We start from the raw sequence: 23147 nt of genomic DNA, 5'->3' as shown, positions 1-23147 counted from the left end.
ACACACACAGGCATAGACCAAAACAGACTGTTTCAGTGAATTGTATGTGACCTGTACCCATAATCTGTGTGGATAAGTAATTAACGCCAAGCTCACTTTTTAAGAGGGCCACAAGGCATGAAAAATGCTTTGGAGCAAATTATTTGGCAGTCACTTTGTGAGCAGTGACACTGAGCAAGGCTGCAGGGCACACACAAACACACACTCACTGACTGACTGAGCAAACGTAGGGTTGGGTGTCAATCATTCCCTTCCACCAGTGAGTCTCTCTGGAGGTAGGGACTTTTCTGCATCACATGCTGAACGGGAAGTGACTAGCAGTTTTTCTTTGCAGGTGTCAAACATTTGAAAGTGGCTGGGAAGGCGTGTGGGGTTTTTCTGCCGGAGAATCAGGTGAGTCCGGCTAAGTGGGCAGAAAGTTCTGATCCCCTCACCAGAGTCCCAAACATGTCGTTCTAACATCTGACTCGGTGAACATGTTGCTGGTGGCTTAAATTCTTAAACGGGAAATGAAAAGCAAAAGATCAGGAAGTGGGGAGGCGGATTTTGTTGGTGTATTTTAGTTGTTGTTGGCAGTTTTGAGTTGGGCTCCATTATTTCCCCTCGGTCCTCCTGACCTTGGGCCTCAGTAACCTGTGTGTGGGCGATGCTGTGTGAGGCTCCTGCCAATCCCCAGGGTGGAAGTGGAATGAAGGCCCTGAGGTCACATCAAGAATACTTTCGCTGGCGGTGGTCTGAGAGCAGTGACCGATGTGCAAAGTGAAACTTTGGACCTCTGTGAATTGCCTTTTCCTTGCTGCCTGGTTGTCTCCGCCCACAGAACAGAGGAGCTCCTGTGGGTGTGCGTCTGTCTGTGTGTTTATACACATCTGGCAAACGTTTCTGCTAGTTTTCACTTTGTACGAAACGGTTCTCCCTCCCTCTTTCCTCAACTTTGGAAAGAATCCAGCAAATGGCTTGGGTAGCCCACCTTTCCAAGAGTTTAATGTCGCAGTTCGCTCCCACTCTTGCCTTGCGCGCATGGTCCCTGAGCACTGGCACACGCACAGAAGGGGACAAGATGGGTTTTGTTTATGGAAGCTGCCTGTCTGTCATGGGGTGCAGAATGGAAGTGTTATTCCCCCACCCAGCTGTGCTAAGGGCACCCCATCCAGATGCTATGGTGGTAGTTCTCTTGGGCTCTGTGGTTGGGGTGGAACGTGGGGGGCACCTAGGGAGACTTTCCCAGGGAATAGCTCTGTGGAATAATGTGAATGAAATGTGAACCGATTGCTGCGATGGCATGGGCCCGAGAGCTTGTGCACCAGAGAGTTTGTTGTCTAGGCTGGAGCCTGGTGAACTGGTACAGCAGGGGGGCAAGTGATTACCAGGTGGGCATCGAGGACAGGGCGTATGGAAATGGACGCATGGCAGGACCTCTGAGACTGAGAGGAGTCGAGAGACCCACGTGATACGGAATGGTGTTGGGAGAGGGAAGAAGAAGTTGTTTTGTCCTCCCTGTCCAGAGGCTTGGAATGATAATCAAGACGGGCTTCATTTGGACTTTGGTTAAAGCCACAATGCCAGTTACTGGTAGTGTGCCCATGGCAGAAACGTTCTAAATCAGGCAGTGATAGGTGTGGAGGAAGAAAACCCTGAAACACTTGGCATCTGTACGGTAAGCGGGAAGGTGGTGGGGGGCTCCACCTGAAACAGTGCCAGTGTTCCTGACAGGAGCCACTGAGCCTAATCCCATCCCAGGAAGAGCAAGCAGGTGGCATGGGTGAAATATTCAACAGGTAGGCTGGTGAACCTGTAGGCTTACCTTTCAGGGAAAATAAAAGTTTTCACATCTCCAATCATGCCAATGTTTGCTATATAATAAGCTTTATTATTGTGACAAGTAGGCTTACAATAACATTGCAATGAAGTTACTGTGAAAATCCCGAGTTGCCACACTCTGGTGCCTGTTCGGGTACACTGAGGGAGAATTCAGAATGTTCAATTGGCCTAACGTGCGCGTCTTTCGGGACTTGTGGGAGAAAACCCACACAGACACTGGGAGAACGTGCAGACTCCGCACAGACAGTGACCAAAGCTGGGAATTGAACCTGGGTCCCTGGTGCTGTGAAGCAACAGCGCAAACCACTATGCTACCGTGCCGCCCATTAGACTGCCTTGGCAAAATTGTGCGCCAAGTTCCTTTAAGGTCAGTAATATGTCTCGAAGGAGGTTATGGTATAAATTATTGTTGGAGTGGAGGGTGGTCCATAATTACTCATGGATTTGAAAAAGGGTCCTTTTCATGGATTTGAAAAAGCAGTTTGAGAACCATAGTTCAGTGGTCCCACAGGACTTGATTTTGGAGTTAATCTGCCACTTTTTCCTCATGCACTTAAATCCCTTTAATTGACACAAAAATGCTATAATCGCTTTCAAGTATTGTGTCAGGTTATCCTTTATGCTTTCCATGACTTGACTATCAACAGCTTCTCTGTTGTATATTTCCACCAGTTCTACCTTCTCCACCCTTGCTGGCACCTGTGGGTTTAAACACACCGAATGATTGAATATGGGGCACACTCCTTTATTGCCGTACTCGAGTTTCCGTTGACCTGTGGTGATACAATATCTCCCATCACCCATGTATAAAATATGAGTTTTATTTGCGGCCCATATATATAGTTTCCATTTTACAATTGGCTGTGGCATTAAATCTGCACCTTGCTTCTTCAGTGTCACACTGTTGTGCTTTCTTGGTTGTAACATCGACGTGGGTGGACCAGGACAGATTGTTGGTGATGTGCACACCTAGGAATTTGAAGCTGTCAACCATCTCCACCTCGGCCCCATTGATGCAAACAGGGGTGTGTACGATATTTTTCTTCTGTTGTCAATGACCAGCTCTTTAGTTTTGCTGACATTGAGGAAGAGATTGTTATCGTTACACCAGTCCACTAGGTTGTCTATCACCCTCCTGTATTCTGACTCGTCGTTGTTCGAGATCCGACCCACTACGGTCGTGTCATCAGCAAACGTGCAGATTAAATTGGAGCCAAATCTTGCCACGTAGTTGTGTGTGAATAGGGAGTATAGTGGGGGGGGGGGGGGGGGCTAAGTATGCAGCCTTGCGGGGCCCCGGTATTGAGGACTATCATGGAGGAGGAGGAAGAGGTGTTGTTTCTCCTTACTGATTGTGGTCTCTGGGTCAGAAGTCGAGGATCCAGTTGCAGAGTGAGGAGCCAAGTCCTAGATTTTGGAGCTTTGATATGACCTTGGCTGGGATTATGGACATGGCCCAGAGGTGTTAGAGACATCTTTCCTTCTTGCATCATCTAAAATATCCTATCCTTTCTTACCCCCAATTAATTAATTAATGGTGACTTTTTAATACAGTAGCAAAGTTCTGAATTATCCATGTCATGTATTATTGTGTACCCAATTGAGTGTCCTGAATTCCTTGCCCCTCACTGAGAATCCTTTTCAGCTGTAAACTTAAAAGTTCGGACTTTCTGGTCGATGGTTGCTAGAATTAACCACTGAGGTCCCGGTATTAAATGCTGTAGGCGCATTATTTATCAAGCCGCATTTTAATCTGGTTTTATTTGCAGGGATTGGGGATGCAGCTGTTGACCACGCTCCGCCATTAAACTGGGCTGCTTCAGTCACTAATTGATCCATCAAGGCTAGATGCGCCTCCCGAGTATGGATTAAATCACCTTTGAGGCAGGGCTATGTCTGCAATGTTTAGGAATACGGACGCCAGCTCATGGTGTACATCTCCTTCATTAGTACAAGACCATTTTCTAGCCCTGGACTCATGGTTGGACAAGATGGTGAAGAAATTTATCCTCCCCTCAGTCCTAAAAGGTTTAACCCTTAACCTCAAACTATGACCCCTAGTTCTGGACTCCCCACCATCGAGAACATTCTTCCTGAATCTACCCTGTCTAACCCTGTTAAATTTTGTAAGTTTCTATGAGATCGCCTCTCACTCTTCTAAACTCTAATGAATATAATCCTAACTAACTTAGTCTCTCCTCATATGTCAGTCCCGCCATCCCAGGAATCAGCCTGGAAAACCTTTGCTGCACTCCCTCTATAGCAAAAACATCCTTCCTCCAATAAGGATACCAAACTGCACACAGTACTCCAGGTGTGGCCTCACCAATGCCCTATATAATTGCAGTAAAGCATCTCTATTCCTATACTCAAATACTCTTGCTATGCAGGCAAGCATACCATTTGCCTTCCATATTGCCTGCTGCACTTGCGCGCTAACTTTCAGGGACTGATGCACAAGCTCTCACTGAGTAATGGAATACACTCCACTTACCTGGATGAATGCAACTCCAAGAACACTTAAGAAGCTCAACACCATCCAGGACAAAGCAGCCCGCTTGATTGCTCCTCCTTCTACCAATATTCACTCTCTCCACCACTGATGAATAGTGGCAGCCGTGTGTAGCATTTTCAAGATGCACTGCATAATTCGCCAAGGTTCCTTAGACAGCACCTTCCAAACCCACGACCACCACCATCGCGAAGAACAAGAGCAGCAGATACTTGGGAACCCCACCATCTGGTAGTTACCTTCCAAGTCACTCACCACCCTGACTTGAAAATATGTCGCCGTTCCTTCGCTGTCACTGGGGCAAATTCCTGGAACTTCCTCCCTAACAACACTGTGGGTGTACCTACGCTTCGGGGATTGTAGTGCTTCAAGAAGGCAGCTCACCACCATCTTCTGAAGGGCAACTAGGGATGGGCAATAAACGTTGGCCTAGCCAGTGATGCCCACATCATGAAAGTGAATTTAAATAAAAAAGCATCCTGGTGAATCTCCTCTTGCACCCTCTCCAGTGCACACACTTCCTTTCTGTAGAATAATGATCAGAACTGTACTCCAGCTGGAGCCTAACCAGCATTTTATACAGCTTGGGCATAGCTTCCCTACTCTTGTATTCAATGCTTTGGTTAATAAAGAAAAAATCACATAGGCATTTCTGCTGTCTTCAGGGACTCCAAGCTCCCTTGGATTCTCTACCTCCAACGGTCCTACCAGTGATTGTATAGTCCCTTGCCTTGTTAGTCATCCCAAAATGCTTTACCTCACACGTTTTCATGGTTATCTTCCACCTTGAGGTCAATTGTTACGAAGTATTTCATTTTCCTTGATCTTTAAATTGTTTCAAATAGAATGCCTTTTTTAAAGTTTTCTCTCTCTCTCTTAATCAATGTAAGATTCCCGTAAGGTTAGTGTCTCTTTGTCTTGATTTTTCTAAAAACGTTTTTTAAAATTTAATTTGAAACTCCGATCTTGCCTGCATTAATTTATTATCAAAGCTAGTTTGTAATCCAGCGAAAAGCTGTCGTCTTCTAAAAGGTAAAAATAACCTTGCTGGCGAGTTCTGCTGATCTTGAGTCCTTGCGGTATAGCATTTAACAAGCATGAGTCTACTCTAATGCAGGGTTCGATCTATTCCCCTTTTTCTAAACCTAATTCACTCTTATATTGGTGCTCCAATTCCTTCTTTAATCCTCTGTTGGAATGTCACATTTATATGCCATCTTCGTACGTTTTGCTATCTGTTGGTTGTAGTCTCTTGTTTGTCCTGCTTCGTATCACCTCTCTGCCTTCTCCCACAAATGGTTGTTTTGCATTTGTGGAAGGTTTATCAGGTGTATCGGGATTGTATTTGTTATAACCTGCCTGCTTACCACTGGCTGGGGACTAATGACAATCCCACAATCCTGTGGGAGTACGAGCTTCCCCAATAAGGGGGAGGAGAAACCATTAGTAAACTCCATGTATAAATAAAGCGGATGAACCATTCAATAATTCTTACAGAATCTTCTCAAAAGTCAAAGGGGGTCTTCTCGAGATCTTTGCTTATTTCCCCCTGTACAGTTCTAATGCATCAGGCGATGGCCAGATTAACAAATTGAGTTCTCTTAAAAGATATGTAGGTTGTGTTCTTTTTCCCAAACTTTATTTCCTACTTCGTCCTACCATTTTATGTTTGCCTTAATTACATCTCTGTTTGATTCCAGGCAATAAAATATTTCAATATTTACCTTCTGTACCTTAAAAAATGTTTTACTTTCCAAAGGCAGCCCGCTAAATTATGTGTCGGACTTCTTTTTCAATTTTAAAGTTGTCTCTGCAATGTTTTGAGCTGTCCTCTTTAATTCAGCCAAATCTGTTTCCTAAATAAAGCACAGGGTGGAGTCCAGTGTGCTCGAGGTGGAATGGATTAATTTCTCAGTCTAAAAGTTTGAGCTGCTATCGGACCGTTACCTCCCTTTTCTATTGTGGGCAAGTCTGGTTCAAAGTGCCTCTTGTTCCTTTAGTAATTGTCCCTTTTGATGAGTTAGCTGCCCTATCTGATTTCCCTGACTGACACATATCAAGATAACATTTACATGATTCAATATTTCTACTTCTCTTTTCCTTTCATTGTTTATCCCAACATTCCTTCAGCTTCTCTGGGGCTCAGGGTGGGTCCCAGCTTTCCTTCATCATTTTTTACTCATGATCTCCTTGTGTTTATTTGCCAAAACCAATAATAAAACAAAGCCATGGACATCCACATAAAACAAAGGCAACACGCGGATCCTTGCAGCGATAAATTTCAAACAATTAAACCTCCGCACTCTCTCGCAGCTGTAGGATCTTAAAGTTAGAACACTGCAAGTTCACAATTCCTTACTACAAATTGACGCATATGCAGTTATCACATTCACACTTTCCTAATTCCATGCATGCTTAGAAATATGGGATATACACATTAAGCAAGCAAGGAATAAAACTTACAAGATCACTCTACAGGGTATTAACAAATCATTAGTTCACTGACACATAACAGCACTTATAGACACACAAGGGAATCATTCATACAGGAAAGGACTTGTACTTCATTGCTTTTTTTTTTTTGTTGCCTTTCACACAGCAGCTAAACTATAATGTGGGCTATGAAGTTAATTCCTTTTTCCTAATTATATTAACATTACTTCTGATTAGGTGGGATTTAGATTGTAGGAAACAGATTGTTTTACATTTAGTTCAGGCAAACAAGCAGCTGCTCCTCCTGTAACTATCACCACTAACATTGCTGCTTTCCCAATCCTTCACTATAACTTAAATTATTTTGTTCTATTTAAGTCCATTTCCAATGCCTGATTTTATAGACATCAGTTTAAAGTTCAAGGTGAGGGGCAAGAGGTTTGGGGCAGGGCGTGGGGGGGGGGGGGGGGGGGGGCATGTGAGGAAAAACTCAGTGGTGACGGTCTGGAATGCACTGCCTGGCAGGGTGGTAGAGGCAGGTTGCCTCACATCCTTTTAAAAAGTACCTGGATGATCGTGTGGCACGTCATAACATTCTATGGGCCAAGTGCTGGCAAATGGGATTAGGTAGGTAGGTCAGTGTTTTTCACATGTCGCTGCAGGCCTGATGGGCCGAAGGGCCTCTTCTGCACTGTGTATTTTTGTCATTCTGAAAATCGTAGACACATTCGCAACCAACCAAATTACCACTTGCAAAAATGTTCATTCCTTATCTGGTGGTGACGTGACAAACACAATATAATTCGCACACTTATTCCAAATTCCTCCAGACTATGCTTAAAATTTCCACATTTGGCTGGTGTTGTTGAGTTGCCACAAATCCACAATTAAACCTTGCATAAATTAACATACATAATCATAGACCAGTTTCTGGTGATTAATATCAGCTGTCTGCTGAAATGGTTAAACTTTTCTACAGAACCTAAAAGGGGCGGGGAGTGGACGGATTGCGTAATGTAAAACACTTCTCGCTTCTTTGTTTTCTTCAATTTTGCCCAAATTTCATTTCTTTTGTCTATTCATTTTCTCCTTCAATTTCCAATGTTTGCTACTTAACCCAAGTTGCAAGAAATACTTTGTGAAACGAGTTGTGAAACTGAATCTCAACATTCTTTTTAAGTCAAATATTTTGGAAAGTTCGCTTACAGTTTAAACTGGAGGTCGCTGCTAAACTGCAGCTTTATTTTATATTTTGGGTATAAATTTGGAGAGCTTAATTTCAAAACTCAAGCCCTATCTAGCGCAGTTTGAATTCCTTTTTAAACAAGAGTTTTGCATTAAACTAAGTTTGGTTTCCTATCCAAACTAAATGTAACAATAACAAAACTCTCTCACTAGCATATCGCAAAATGGAAACACTAAATTCATTTGCTACATTTTAACTTTTAACTCTGACTGTTCCTATCTCGCTAGTACAAGGGAAGGGAGAATATATGACTGAATGTTGAGCACAGCGTCTCCCTTCGTAATCACATAAGGAGCTGTACTTTTCCTTATCAACTTGCGTCCAGCTCTGAAAGACCTTGATTAAGGTTTACAAGATGTTTTTTCACAGAATGTTCTTTGAGACACAAACCTGTATTTCACTCACAGTTTGGCCAGTCTAATTGTTTCATTTTATCGATCCGTTTCCTATGCTTTCAGGTGAGATAAAGTGACACTGTCCCCTCACCTTCCCATTCCTCAGCAAATTTGAGTTCCTTCAGACTTAGCCTTACCCATAGGTGTACCAAACCTATTGCTTATGGCCATGGGCTTAGATGATGGTGTTTTAGCGTATGGAGGTGGCCCCACCCCTACATGCCCAACAGTGTCGCTCCAAACTGCAGCCACCGGCTGTGCTGGATTTTGTTTTCATTTGTCTAACTATTTGTCAATATAAACCATGACCCATTTCTGTTATTTGTCCTTTAGACCAACCCATCAGCTTTCTTGTCCCTTGGGAGGGGGGTCCCTTCTGCTTTCCATCACACGTCTGCATTTTCTTGAGTAATTTTGACTGTTATTCCGCTGTGAACATCATGAAGGAGCTCTTGGCTCCCCAATTGAAGTCTGCAGCACTCCCTTGCTCCTTCTTCTCAGACGTTTCTTCTGTTTCTGCGAGGCTAGTTCTTAACTCTGGCACGGTTCTTGTTAGCTTCTGAAGATGCGGTATACTTCTCCTTTGCGGCTTCCATCAGACGCTCGTCTGAGCGTTAGCCCGCCTGCGCAGCTTCAACTATACTGGCCAACTGGTTACTTATACTCGGTAGTGGTGGCTTGGCCTATCTTATGCGCCTTTGGCCCTGAAACCCTGCCTGCAGAGCTCTGCTCCCTACCCCGGCACCTGCCTCTGTCCTGAGTTCTCTCCCAGATTCTTTGATATTCGATCAGATCGTTTCAGACAGGCTTACTGCACTAACTATGGGTGCTAAATAAAATATATATTCACCCTTACTGCAGAGCCATTCTGATGATCTGAAACAAATATCCTGTTCACGACGGCAGTTCTTGTGGAGCAGATTATTAAACTAAAACTCAGGAGACCCAGGTACAGAACAATAGTTTATTAGCCAACGCGTTGGGAGAGCACAACCTCCGAGAAGGATCGCTGGAATTGACTCTGCCCAGTTGAGAAATCAAGCAATAATTATACACTGTTGGCCACGTAGGCAAGGCATTATTTACATTTGAACATTGCCTGGTTCAGACTTTTACATTCAGCAAATTGCAGATGTCCACAAGGCATAGTAATTATTTTTCACCCTTCTTCCTTCGATGGCTCCTCTCTAATCTCTTCCCTTGACTGGCTCAGCACTATTAGCTGTATCTACTACTTTAGGTCGTGGAAAGCAAGTTTCAGACTGTTTTAATAGTTACTGGAAAACAAGTTACTGATGTGGGCCTTGTAGGTATCTGTGTCCTTTGCCACACCAGCATGTTGCTGGGTGATGTCTTTACTCTGAGTGTGGAATTCTCCTTCACCTGTCTAAAATACTATACAAGTTCAAAAACCCTCACTAAGATCCTTTAACAGACTATGTCTATCCTAATAAATCCTCATAATTAAACCGTATTCATTTGTTTCCCCCCTTACTGTAAACATTTATGGACATATTTCATGATTCTCAATGAAAATACACTCAGCTGAGAAATAAGAAAACATCCATAGATAAAGTGACCAGTCTGTGGCTAACTAAATTTGCTATGATCCTGGACCAGACCCCTAAATTCTTGGGGCGATCTGGTTAAGAACCGGTAATCTTTTGTTTAAAGATTAATAGTTCAATAAACCCTTTGTTTAAAGGGTTTGCCAAGAGAATAAAGCCCCAAGGTTCCATGGTTTTTGAACAAACAACATAAACTTTATTATAAAAAGTAAAAATAAAATTAATTTACAGGAGGTGGGCGATGCTGCCATTTATTGGCCATCCCTAATTGCCCTGGTTCAGAGTATTGCTGTGGGTCACATGTTGGCAAGAGCAGATGTGAATCACATGTTGGCTTGACCAGGTGAAGATGGAAGATTTCCTTTGCTGAAGAGTATTAGTGAACTGGATGCATTTTCTAATTCCAGATTTTTAAAATTTGATTACCGGCTGTGACGGGATTCGAATCCTGGTCCCCAGAGCGTTACCCAGGATCTTGTTATTAATAGTCCAGTGACAAAACCACTCACCACCGCCTCCCAAATACATTTTACAATATCTATCTTGTACTTCAATATTCAGGATGTGAAGATGCCGCGTCGGACTGGGGTGGGCACAATAAGAAGTCTTGCAACACCAGGTTAAAGTCCAACAGGTTGTATTGCAGCCTCCCTGCATCCTCAATACTACTTGTCCCTCTGCATTTCTTTGTATCATCTGCAAACTTAGCAACAATATCCTCAGCTCCTTCCTCCAGATCATTAATGTCTATCATGAACTTCCCCACTTGTTTGTATTTACAGTGAGGTCCTCATGCGTGCGTCTCACACTATCATCACATTTAAAGAATGGAACCTCTTCCTGTTTATGATTAACAATGTGTCATATCTTGGTGTCTTCAATGCAATGTCTTCAATGCAATATGTGTTCCGTCGACAACCCCGATTACTTTTGGGAAACCAGCAATCCTGTAGAATGCGAAGGACCTCTCCTTCATCTTCACAGGGGTGTGTCAAAAATATTAAGCTTTGAAACCTTATGATGAATTACATTGACTACCTGGTGAATGCAGGTCCTCGCAGCATTCTGAGAAATATTACATTTGAAAGGACCCGGATGCATAAAAATGTTTTTTGTGAAGCAGAGCCTTTTCCTCTCTGGGTAGATACTTGTTCTGTATTTCATTACATGTTTCTTTAAACACTCTTTAAACAGATCTTCCTAATTTAATGTGGACAGTCTCTGTTTCATCCTGTTGTCAACCTTACCCAAGTCTAAAATTCTCGTGTCTGATTCGTGCTTTTCACTTTCAAATGCTACACTGAATTCAATCATGTTGTGATCACTATTTGAGAAGTATTTGTGCACAAGTTAGGCTACTAATTAAATTGGGTTCATTACTCATAACTAAATCGAACATTGTCTGTCACCTTGTTGCATCTAGAACATATTGCTGCAGGAAACTATCCCGGACACATTCCAGAAATTCACGACCTTCCTGACAGATGCTTGTCTGTTTCTCAAAAAACCTATCTATCTCTGTCTTAAAGACACTCTATGTGCACACTGAAATCCCCCATTAATATTACTGTCTTTGCTACATGTCTGATTTCTGCCTTTATACAATCTAGTACCTCAGAATAACTGCCAGGGAGTCAATACAAAATACCCATTACAATTTTATATCCTTTTTTGTTCCTTAGTTCCACCCATATGACCTTCACAGGATGCTTTCCCCTCATTATATCCTCGGGGAACTAAATGCAGTATCTCAAAATTTGCAGGTGATAAAAAGTTGGGTGGGAGGATGAACTGAGGAGAATGCAGAGATGCTTCAGTGGGATTTGGACATGCCGCTGAGTGAGCAGGCATATAAGACATAGGAGCAGAATTAGGCCACTTGGCCCATCTAGTCTGCTCTGCCATTCAATCATGGCTGATATTTTCTCATCCCCATTCTCCTGCCTTCTCCCCATTACCCCGATCCCCTTATTAATCAAGAACCTATCTATCTCTGTCTTAAAGGCACTCAGTGAATTGGCCTCCACAGCCTTCTGCGGCAAAGAGTTCCACAGATTCACCACTCTCTGGCTGAAGAAATTCCTCCTCATTTTAAAGGATCGTCCCTTTAGTCTGAGATGGTTTCCTCTGGTGCTAGTGCTATAAGTGGAAACGTCCTCTCCACGTCCACTCTCCCAGGCCTCGCAGTATCCTGTAAGTTTCAATACGATTATCCCCTCATCCTTCTAAACTCCAACGAGTACATACCCAGAGTCCTCAACCGTTCCTCATACGAAAGTTCTTCATTCCAGGGATCATTCTTGTGAACCTCCTCTGGACCCTTTCCAAGGCCAGCACGTCCTTCCTTAAATACGGGGCCGAAAACTGCTCACAATACTCCAAATGTACCTTGGGTATGGTGCTCTTTCCAAGAGCTGGTGCAGACTTGATGGGCCCAATGGCCTCCTTCTGCACTGTAAATTCTATGAAAATGGGGTCTGACCAGAGCTTATACAACCTCAGAAGTACATCCCTGGTCTTGTATTCTAGCCCTCTTGACATGCATGCTAACATTGCATTTGCCACCTTAACTGCTGATTGAACATGCACAGTAACCTTAAGAGAATCATGAACAAGGACACCCAAGTCCCTTTGTGTTTCTGAATTCCTAAGCATTTCCCCATTTAGAAAATAGCCTATGCCTAAATTCCTAATTCCATACCCTCACACTTTTCTACATTGTATTTCATTTGCCACTTCATTGCCAACTCTCCTAGCTTGACCAAATTCTTCTGCAGTCCCCTTGCTTCCTCAATAGTACCTGTCCCTCTACAGATCTTTGCATCATCTGCAAACTTAGCAACAGTGCCTTCAGTTCCTTCTTCCAGATCATTAATGCATGGCAGATGCAGTATAATATGGATAAATGTGAGGTTACATTTTGGTAGCAAAAATAGGAAGACAGATTATTATTATTTGAATGTGTGTAAATTGAGAGAGAGGGATACTCAGCGAGACCTTGGTGTCCGCGTGCATCAGTCGCTGAAAGTAAGCGCGCAGGTACAGCAGGCAGTCAACAAGGCAAATAGTATGTTGACCTTCATAACCCAAGGATATGAGTATAGGAATAGGGATTTAAAAAAATAAAAAAATTTAGAGTACCCAATTCATTTCTTTCCAATTAAGGGGCAATTTAGCGTGGTCAATCCACCTAGCCTGCACATCTTTGGGTTGTGGGGGTGAAACCCACGCAAACACAGGGAGAATGTGCAAACTCCACACAGACAGTGACCCAGAGCCGGGATCGAACCTTGTACCTATGCGCCGAGAGGCAGCAGGGCTAACCCACTGCACCACCGTGCTGTCCTAGGAATAGGGATGTTTGACTGCAATTTTATAGGGCATTGGTGAGGCCACACCAGGAGCATTGCGTGCAGTGTTGGTGGTGGATGGAGAGAGTGGAGCAAGGGTTTACCAGACTGATTCCTGGAATGGTGGGACTGTCATATGAGGAGAGACTAAGTTGTTTAGGATTATATTCATTGGATCTCTGAGAAACTTATAAAATTCTAACAGGATTAGACAGGGTAGAATCAGAGTGTTCCCAATGGTGGGGGAGTCCAGAACTCGTGGTCATAGTTTGTGGATAATAGGTAAACCTTTTAGGACTAAGGTGAGGAGAAATTTCTTCACCCAAAGAGTGGTGAATCTGTGGAATTCACTACCACAAAAAGTAGTTGAGGCCAAAATATTTTGTAATTTCAAGAAGAAATTATGTATAGCTCTTGGGGCTAAAGGGATCAATGGATATGGAGGGGAAGGCAGGATCAGGGTATTGAACTTAATGGTGGAGCAAACCTGAAGGGCCGAATGGCTTCCTCCTATTTTCTAGTGACATGGGATTAGAGGTTTATGTGGATAGGTTGTGAGAGTGGGCCTCAGAGGTTCGGTGCAGACTCGATAGGCTGAATGGCCTCCTTCTGCACTGTGCGAATTCTATGGATGTTGGCAGGGTGATCCACCAGCTTGAAAGAATGGAAAATTCCGGCCTTTGACTCAATTCGAAGCAAGCGTTATGGCGATTGGGTGGGAAACTTGAAGGTCAGCCATGATCTTATCAAATGACAGAGCAGGCTTGTGGGCCAATATGATCTACTCCCACTCCTGGTTTTATACACTGATCAGCCATTTTTGTCAATTTTGTGTATGAAGGCCTCATCTGGAATACTGCGTCCAGTCTGGGCGCCATTCTTGAGGAAGAATGCAAAGCGATTGGAGAGAATACAGAGCAGATTCACGAAAATGATTCCACGGATAAAGAACTGGAGCAATGAGGATAGATTGGAAAAGTTGGTAGAAAAAAGGCTAAGAGGAGACTTGAGTATTCGGGTATTTGCACTGAGTGCTAAATTTGGTGCATTTGAGTGCTATAGTGAGAGTTTAGTGACTGAGGGAGTATAAGGCTTCATTTTTATCTAAAGTCTAGTCTTTTATTTAGTTAATTAACTTAAAAGTTGCTGTTTGGTTTAGAAGAAGGTGAATTTTCAATCAGTTTTAAACAAAGGTTCTACTTGTAGGTACTTGCAGCTGGAGCTTGTTAATTAGTTAATTGGATTAGGCCAGTTTTCACACGCTAGATTCACAGTATAAAAGTGATCCCCTACAGTGCAGACTTTGTTTGCACTGAGTGCTGAATTTGGTGCATTTGAGTGCTATAGTGCGAGTTTGGTGACTGAGGAGTGCTGAATTTGGTGCATTTTGAGTGCTATAGTGAGAGTTTGGTGACTGAGTGAGTTAGGTGAGGAGGGAGTAAGGCGCTCCTTTCATTTTGTTTCCTACATTTCCGCAAACAGCGAGAAGGGAGCCAGGAGTTTACAGAGAGTGCAGCTGACTGGGAGCAGAGTCGGAGGGCGGAGGTCCTGTTGGTCCACAGGGCAGCTATATTCTGTCAGGTAAGAGGGGATGGAGGCTAGGCCAGTTGCATGCTCCTCCTGTAGGATGTGGGCGGTGAGGGATACCACCGGTGTCCCCGCTGACTATACCTGTGGGAAGTGCACCCAACTCCAGCTCCTCCAACACCGTGTTAGGGAACTGGAGCTGAAGCTGGATTAACTTCAGATCATCCGGGAGGCAGAGGGGGTGATAGAGAAGAGTTTCAGGGAGGTAACCACACCCAAGGTACAGGTCAAGAGTAGCTGGGTTACAGTCAGGGGAAAGAAAACAAACAGGCAGACAGTGCAGGGATCCCTCGTGGCCGTTCCCCTTCAAAACAAGTATACCGTTTTGGATGCTGTTGGGGGGGATGACCTACCGAGGGAAGGCCCTAGCAGCCAGGTCTCTGGCTCTGGGGCTCAGAAGGGAAGGGGGGAGAATAGAAAAGCAATAGTAGTAGGAGATTCAATGATTTGGGGAATAGATAGGAGATTCTGTAGTCGCGAGCGAGACTCCCGGAAGGTATGTTGCCTCCCGGGTGCCAGGGCCAGGGATGTCTCGGATCGTGTCTTCAGGATCCTTAAGGGGGAGGGGGAGCAGCCAGAAGTCGTGGTGCACATTGGTACCAACGACGTAGGTAGGAAAAGTGGTGTGGAGGTAATAAACGAGTTTAGGGAGTTAGGCTGGAAGTTAAAAGCCAGGACAGACCGAGTTGTCATCTCTGGTTTGTTGCCGGTGCCACGTGATAGCGAGGCTAGGAATAGGGAGAGAGTGCAGCTGAACACGTGGCTGCAGGAATGGTGTAGGAGGGATGGCTTCAGGTATTTGGATAATTGGAGCGCATTCTGGGGAAGGTGGGACCTGTACAAGCAGGACGGGTTGCATCTGAACCAGAGGGGCACCAATATCCTGGGAGGGAGGTTTTCTAGTACTCTTCGGGAGGGTTTAAACTAATTTGGCAGGGGAATGGGAACCGGATTTGTAGTCCAGCAACTAAGGTAGCTGATATTCAGGATACCAAAGCGTGTAGTGAGGCAATGGGGAAGGGAACACTGACAAAGGAGAGTACTTGCAGGCACAGAGATGGGTTGAAGTGTGTATACTTCAACGCAAGAAGCATCAGGAATAAGGTGGGTGAACTTAAGGCATGGATCGGTACTTGGGACTACGATGTGGTGGCCATCACGGAAACTTGGATAGAAGAGGGGCAGAAATGGTTGTTGGAGGTCCCTGGTTATAGATGTTTCAATAAGATTAGGGAGGGTGGTAAAAGAGGTGGGGGGGGGCATTGTTAATTAGAGATAGTATAACAACTGCAGAAAGGCAGTTCGAGGAGTATCTGCCTACTGAGGTAGTATGGGTTGAAGTCAGAAATAGGAAAGGAGCAGTCACCTTGTTAGGAGTTTTCTATAGGCCCCCCAATAGTAGCAGAGATGTGGAGGAACAGATTTTGGAAAGCTGCAGAAGTCACAGGGTAGTAGTCATGGGTGACGTCAACTTCCCAAACATTGAGTGGAAACTCTTTAGATCAATAGTTTGGATGGGGTGATGTTTGTGCAGCGTGTCCAGGAAACTTTTCTAACACAGTATGTAGATTGTCCGACCAAAGGGGAGGCAATATTGGATTTGGTACTTGGTAATGAACCAGGGCAAGTGATAGATTTGTTAGTGGGGGAGCATTTTGGAGATAGTGACCACAATTCTGTGACTTTCACTTTAGTAATGGAGAGGGATAGGTGCGTGCAACAGGGCACGGTTTACAATTGGGGGAAGGGTAAATACAATGTTATCAGACAAGAATTGAAGTGCATAAGTTGGGAACATAGGCTGTCAGGGAAGGACACAAGTGAAATGTGGAACTTGTTCAAGGAACAGGTACTACGTGTCCTTGATATGTATGTCCCTGTCAGGCAGGGAAGAGATGGTCGAGTGAGGGAACCATGGTTGACAAGAGAGGTTGAATGTCTTGTTAAGAGGAAAAAGGAAGACTTGTGTAAGGCTGAGGAAACAAGGTTCAGACAAGGCGCTGGAGGGATACAAGATAGCCAGGAGGGAACTGAAGAAAGGGATTAGGAGAGCTAAGAGAGGGCATGAACAATCTTTGGCGGGTAGGATCAAGGAAAACCCCAAGGCCTTTTACACATATATGTGAGAAATATGAGAATGACTAGAGCGAGGGTAGGTACGATCAAGGACAGTAGCGGGAGATTGTGTATTGAGTCTGAAGAGATGGGAGAGGTCTTGAACGAGTACTTTTCTTCTGTATTTACAAATGAGAGTGGCCATATTATTGGAGAGGACAGTGTGAAACAGACTGATCAGCTCTAGCAAATACTTGTTAGGAAGATGTGTTGGGCATTTTGAAAAACTTGAGGATAGACAGGTCCCCCGGGCCTGACGGGATATAGCCAAGGATTCTGTGGGAAGCAAGAGATTAAATTGCAGAGCTGTTGGCAATGATCTTTTCGTCCTCACTGTCAACAGGGGTGGTACCAGGGGATTGGAGAGTGGCGAATGACGTGCCCCTGTTCAAAAAAGGGACCAGGGATAACCCTGGGAATTACAGGCCAGTTAGTCTTACTTCGGTGGTCGGCAAAGTAATGGAAAGGGTACTGAAGGATAGGATTTCTGAGCATCTGGAAAGACACTGCTTGATTAGGGATAGTCAGCACGGATTTGTGAGGGGTAGGTCTTGCCTTACAAGTCTTACTGAATTCTTTGAGGAGGTGACCAAGCATGTGGATGAAGGTAAAGCAGTGGATGTAGTGTACATGGATTTTAGTAAGGCATTTGATAAGGTTCCCCATTGTAGGCTTATGCAGAAAGTAAGGAGGCATGGGATAGTGGGGAAATTTAGCCAGTTGGATAACAAACTGGCTAACCGATAGAGGTCAGAGCGTGGTGATGGATGGCAAATATTCAGCCTGGAGCCCAGTTACCAGTGGTGTACCGCAGGGGTCAGTTCTGGGTCCTCTGCTGTTTGTGATTTTCATTAATGAGTTGTATGAGGGAGTTGAAGAGTGGGTCAGTAAATTTGCAGACGATACGAAGATTGGTGGAGTTGTGGATAGTGAGGAGGACTGTTGTCGGCTGCAAAGAGACATAGATAGGATGCAGAGCTGGGCTGAGAAGTGGCAGATGGAGTTTAACCCTGAAAAGTGTGAGGTTGTCCATTTTGGAAGGACAAATATGAATGTGGAATACAGGGTTAGCGGTAGAGTTCTTGGCAATGTGGAGGAGCAGAGAGATCTTGGGTCTATGTTCATACATCTTTGAAAGTTGCCACTCCAGTGGATAGAGCTGTGAAGAAGGCCTATGGTGTGCTAGCGTTCATTAACAGAGGGATTGAATTTAAGAGCCGTGAGGTGATGTAGCTGTACAAAACTTTGGTACGGCCACATTTGGAGTACTGTGTATAGTTCTGGTCGCCTCATTTTAGAAAGGATGTGGAAGCTTTGGAAAAGGTGCAAAGGAGATTTAGCAGGATGTTGTCTGGAATGGAGAGTAGGTCTTACGAGGAAAGGTTGAGGGTGCTAGGCCTTTTCTCATTAGAACGGAGAAGGATGAGGGGCGACTTGATAGAGGTTTATAAGATGATCAGGGGAATAGATAGAGTAGACAGTCAGACTTTTCCCCCAGGTGGAACAAACCATTACAAGGGGACATAAATTTAAGATGAATGGTGGAAGATATAGGGGGATGTCAGAGGTAGGTTCTTTACCCAGATAGTGGGAGCATGGAATGCACTGCCTGTGGAAGTAGTTGAGTCGGAAACATTAGGGACCTTCAAGCAGCTATTGGATAGGTACATGGATTACGGTAGAATGATATAGTGTAGATTAATTTGTTCTTAAGGGCAGCACGGTAGCATTGTGGATAGCACAATTGCTTCACAGCTCCAGGGTCCCAGGTTTGATTCCGGCTTGGGACACTGTCTGTGTGGAGTCTGCACATCCTCTCCGTGTGTGTGCGTGGGTTTCCTCCGGGTGCTCCGGTTTCCTCCCACAGTCCAAAGATGTGCAGGTTAGGTGGATTGGTCATGCTAAATTTCCCTCAGTGCCCAAAAAGGTTAGGTGGGGTTACTGGGATGCAGGTATAGGGTGGAGGTGTGGGCTTGGGTAGGGTACTCTTTCCAAGGACCGGTGCAGACTCGATGGGCCGAAAGGCCTCATTCTGCATTGTATGATTCTACAAGAGTGAAACTAAGGTGTTCATATTAAAGGTTTGTTCTGAAGGTTTTGCTAAAGTTTTTCTTCCTGTTGGTTAGCCTGGGCATATTTACCTTTGGTACTATATAGAACCAATTCATGGACACAAATCTAATATTGATCAAAAATCTATCCTCGTAGATTAAATGGTATTGGATTTCTTTCTTTCAGAATGAGCACTGGATTTAGACTTATTTCCGAACAATATAAATCATTTTGTGAAGATGACTATCCAGGAAACGATGGGATCTGCCATGATAAAGAATTAAAAGGATTGGTCAGACTGCAGTTAATAAAAGGTGCTGCAGACGTAGCTGTCTTCTTACGGGATGAGCTGGTTGAAATTATTTCCAAAGCTCTGTACAACTCGGTGAACTACACAAGTACGTTAAAGTTGTTGATCAGGGCTTTTGAATTGTTGGAATTGGCTGCAGTCAACCTCTTCCAATACCCGTGGAGAAATGAGTTCAAAACAATAAAAGTAAGTGCCTTACGAAACATTCGTAGTTACTTTGCCATATATGTTGTCTTGCATGGAGAAGCATTATTGTTACTTCGCCATATATGTTGTCTTCCATGGAATTTGTTGCAACAGCTTGAGGGATTGAAATGATATCGCAAAACATGTTGAATACAATATTTTCAGTTATTAATTGCATTGTGCTCCTCTCCATCCACATGCTTTGTTTATTAAGATATTATATGTGCCAGCCCAACATTTGGGGACTCTTCCACTAGTTATCCACTAAACCCTGGGGTAAGGATTTAGTTGGGGTTCTACTTTAAAGAATACGATTTCCAATAAATGTCTTAATCTTTTCTTTAGACTTTTTCAGGAGCTTTTGTGCACTACCTGAAGCCTGCAATCTGTAACGAAGACCTGGTAAGCATTTTTAAGAAAATGGGTTATAAACTAAAGGATGACCTCCAATTAGAAATGGAAGACCCACCACGCACTTTGGAATTGATCAGGCTGGCGTTTGAGTTTTTTGTTACAAGAATTGAATGTGAAATCCTGTTGGAAATTGTTGGAAAGTTGGAGCACTACAAAATTTTGGTTGATGAGCTGCTTCGGGAAAGGAAGTTGATGAAAAGCATTGACATGTGTGTCAATAAACTAAGGAAGTGTCTTCCTGCCGCTGATAGAAGCCAGAGAGAAAGACATCTCAGAAAAACTGCTTCTATTGGAGAACGTTTTGACATGGATGTAAAAGTGGTTTCAGGTGACAGGAATGAAGCTGGCTCCCCTTTCCACGGGGAATATGATGAAAATTCAATCCATTCCCCACCATGGAGATTAATGAAATCTGTGCCTGTTCACCAACACCAGGATGATGCCTGCAGTAAACACATTACTGGAATCCCTGGTATGAATTGTGTTCAGTCATTGACCCACCAGGACAAGAAATTTGATTTCCAAGGTCAGGCTAAAGACAGATACGCGTTTAACTCTGATATTAGTCCTTCACATACAGATGGAAATACGAAAATGGGATCGCCGAAAGAGACTGCTGCTGAAAACTACGAATTGCATAGCTGCCTTGCTAATGGTGAATCTGCTCACTTCTGTTGTGAAACGTGTCGCACAGTGCACACCATTTTGTGTGAAGATATGAAACAGTGTAACGGTCATTCCCTTAGATTTTTTGGTGCTGAAAGTTTGGCGTGTCTGCAAAATGTTGAAGCTTCTAAGAGTGACTTAAAGCAACTATCATATGCAGACATGGTTAAAACAAATCCAAACTGTGGGCTTTGTAGAAATTTCACCATAAAGTTTCGTTGTAAATGTGGCACAACTGTGTGCTGGCATTGTGCCTATAAAGATGTTTTGTTGTGTAATATGTGTGGGGGTCATTTTTTGAAAATTTAAATCCTGACTTTAAACTGCATCATTACTAATTTGTAGTCAATAATTTAACATTCCTCCATTTTTATAAATAAAGTAATTTTGTAAAATGGGTTGGTAAAATAGTTTTTGTTAAAGTTATTAATGTATATGTTTTAACACCATTTTGCTTACATGTGTATTGGCATGCATCAATTTCTGCTTGGGGCTTGGTTATGAAATTTTGATAACTAAGGATTAAATGTTCAATTTTTAAAACTTGTGCAATGTTCTCAATCACTTCGGATCATGCACACCTCAATTTTACACAACCTGTTCTTAAAATCAACATTTGTTTAAAATTGCAAACTCTAGAAAATCTTGAATATATTGCTTGGAGAAATAAATCAATGGGTCACTGTCTGTGCGGAGTCTGCACATCCTCCCCATGTGTGCGTGGGTTTCCTCCCACAGTCCAAAGATGTGCAGGTTAGGTGGATTGGCCATGATAAATTGCCCTTAGTGTTGGGTGGGGTTACTGGGTTATGGGGATAGGGTGGAGGTGTTGACCTTGGGTAGGGTGCTCTTTCCAAGAGCCGGTGCAGACTCGATGGGCCGAATGGTCTCCTTCTGCACTGCAAATTCTATGAATTCTACTTCCTTAAGGAAAGAGCCATCACAAAGTTGTTTCAGACCTCTTTCATCTGCCCTGAATCAATGTTCCGGCTAAAACAAAGGCTGCCTGACCAATCCCTCTGTCCACCTACCGTAAAAGCAGACGGGCCACATGACATTGTGTTCAATGGTCCCTTAAGCCCCAATAGCAATTGGGATAAATTGCCTGTTTGATAGTCAACAAGTGTGCTTCTGACTCGTATAAACTGAAATATTGTACCATGACAATTGAGCCGTACAGCATGTCGAGCGATTTCATGTGCCTCTGAGTCAAGTGCACGCTCACTTGAGTAGTATTAAATTCTGGCCCAGAATTTTAAATGTAAAAAATAATCTTTGCACTGTTTTTCAGTGGTTTGGAATATTTAACTGTTCGAAATCTCCCAATTTGCCTGCTGCAGACTTTCAAATTCCTGAGTTGTATTTTGCTCCTAGACTTTCAATTCAATTTGTCAGTATCATTTTTTTTTAAACAAATATTTTTATTAGGGTCGTTCCCTTGCAGGAGGACTGCTCCAGCCTCACCCATTCCATGCTGGGTTCACGTATCCATCCCCTCACTTTCTCGGCTGTGGCTGCCCAGTGGTAGTATTGTAGATTCGGCAGGGCCAGACCGCCCATATTTTTCCTCCTTGGCAGTGTCGATTTAGGGATCCTCTGGTTCTTCTTTCTTTCTCCCCTCTTTCCTCTCCCCCCCCCCCCCCCCACAACACACGCCATGATCATTTTGTCTATCTTACGGAAAAAGGCCTTGGGGCTGAAGATCGGTATGGATCTAAACAGGAAGAGGTACCTTGGCAATACGTTCATCTTGATCGTCTGCACCTTCCCCGCTAGGGAAAGCAGAAGTGCATCCCACCTCTGTAGGTCCATTTTAACTTCCTCCGCCAGACTGGTCAGATTCCACTTGCGGATCCGTGTCCAGTCATGGGCTATCTGGATCGCAAGGTACCAGAATTTGCTTTGGGCTAGTTTGAATGGTAGGTCTCCCAGCTCTGTCCCTCTCCCGTTCGGGTTCCTCGCTATTGCCCAGGTTGAGTTTGTAGCCCGAAAAGACTCTGAACTCTTCCAGGAGCTGCATGATTGCTTTCAGGCCTTTCTGTTGGTCCGAGACATGGAGGAGCAGGTCATCCAGATAGTCCATATCATCTGAGCTGGAGTTGGTTTTGTATCTGAAAATGTACTTCACCTGGAAGATGTTCAAATATCCCACAACGCTCGGAGTAAACCCAACAAGCCGAAACTTTCTCATGTTTAAAAGTTTTGAAGAACCAAAGCCCCCCTCCCCCTGCTGCTAAAACTAGCTTGTAACTTCCAGACTCGACTACCCATCATGCACACACCCTTTGTAAACCGTGCCTGTATTGTAACTCAAGGACAGTATTACGGTGGCAGAAAGGACGTTTGATGAGGACTCGTCTACTGGGTAGTATGGGCTGAGGTTAGAAACAGGAAAGGAGAGGTCACCCTGTTGGGATTTTTCTATAGGCCTCCGAAAAGTTCCAGAGATGTAGAGGAAAGGATTGCAAAGATGATTCTGGATAGGAGCGAAA

At 43.9% G+C, this 23147-nt stretch overlaps 1 protein-coding gene across 1 annotated transcript; it reads left to right on the top strand.

The window, feature by feature from the left end:
* Positions 1 to 263: 263 nt before the first annotated feature.
* Positions 264 to 21198, top strand: spata2l (spermatogenesis associated 2-like). The gene is made up of 3 exons (XM_072517936.1): positions 264 to 393; positions 19266 to 19575; positions 19921 to 21198. The coding sequence occupies exons 2-3, from the start codon at positions 19267 to 19269 to the stop codon at positions 20962 to 20964; spliced, it is 1353 nt and encodes a 450-aa protein (XP_072374037.1). The 5' UTR covers positions 264 to 393; position 19266; the 3' UTR covers positions 20965 to 21198.
* Positions 21199 to 23147: the final 1949 nt, after the last annotated feature.

Source organism: Scyliorhinus torazame, chromosome 10, assembly GCF_047496885.1.
Source record: "Scyliorhinus torazame isolate Kashiwa2021f chromosome 10, sScyTor2.1, whole genome shotgun sequence".
Lineage (NCBI taxonomy): Eukaryota > Metazoa > Chordata > Chondrichthyes > Carcharhiniformes > Scyliorhinidae > Scyliorhinus > Scyliorhinus torazame.
This window is presented reverse-complemented; position numbering and strand designations above follow the sequence as displayed.

Excerpts from the sequence above, each read along its gene's own strand:
- spata2l (XM_072517936.1), top strand. The coding sequence starts at position 19,267 with ATGAGCACTGGATTTAGACTTATTTCCGAACAATATAAATCATTTTGT. Across the intron at positions 19,576-19,920 it reads ATGAGTTCAAAACAATAAAA|ACTTTTTCAGGAGCTTTTGT; the intron begins GTAAGTGCCTTA and ends TCTTTTCTTTAG.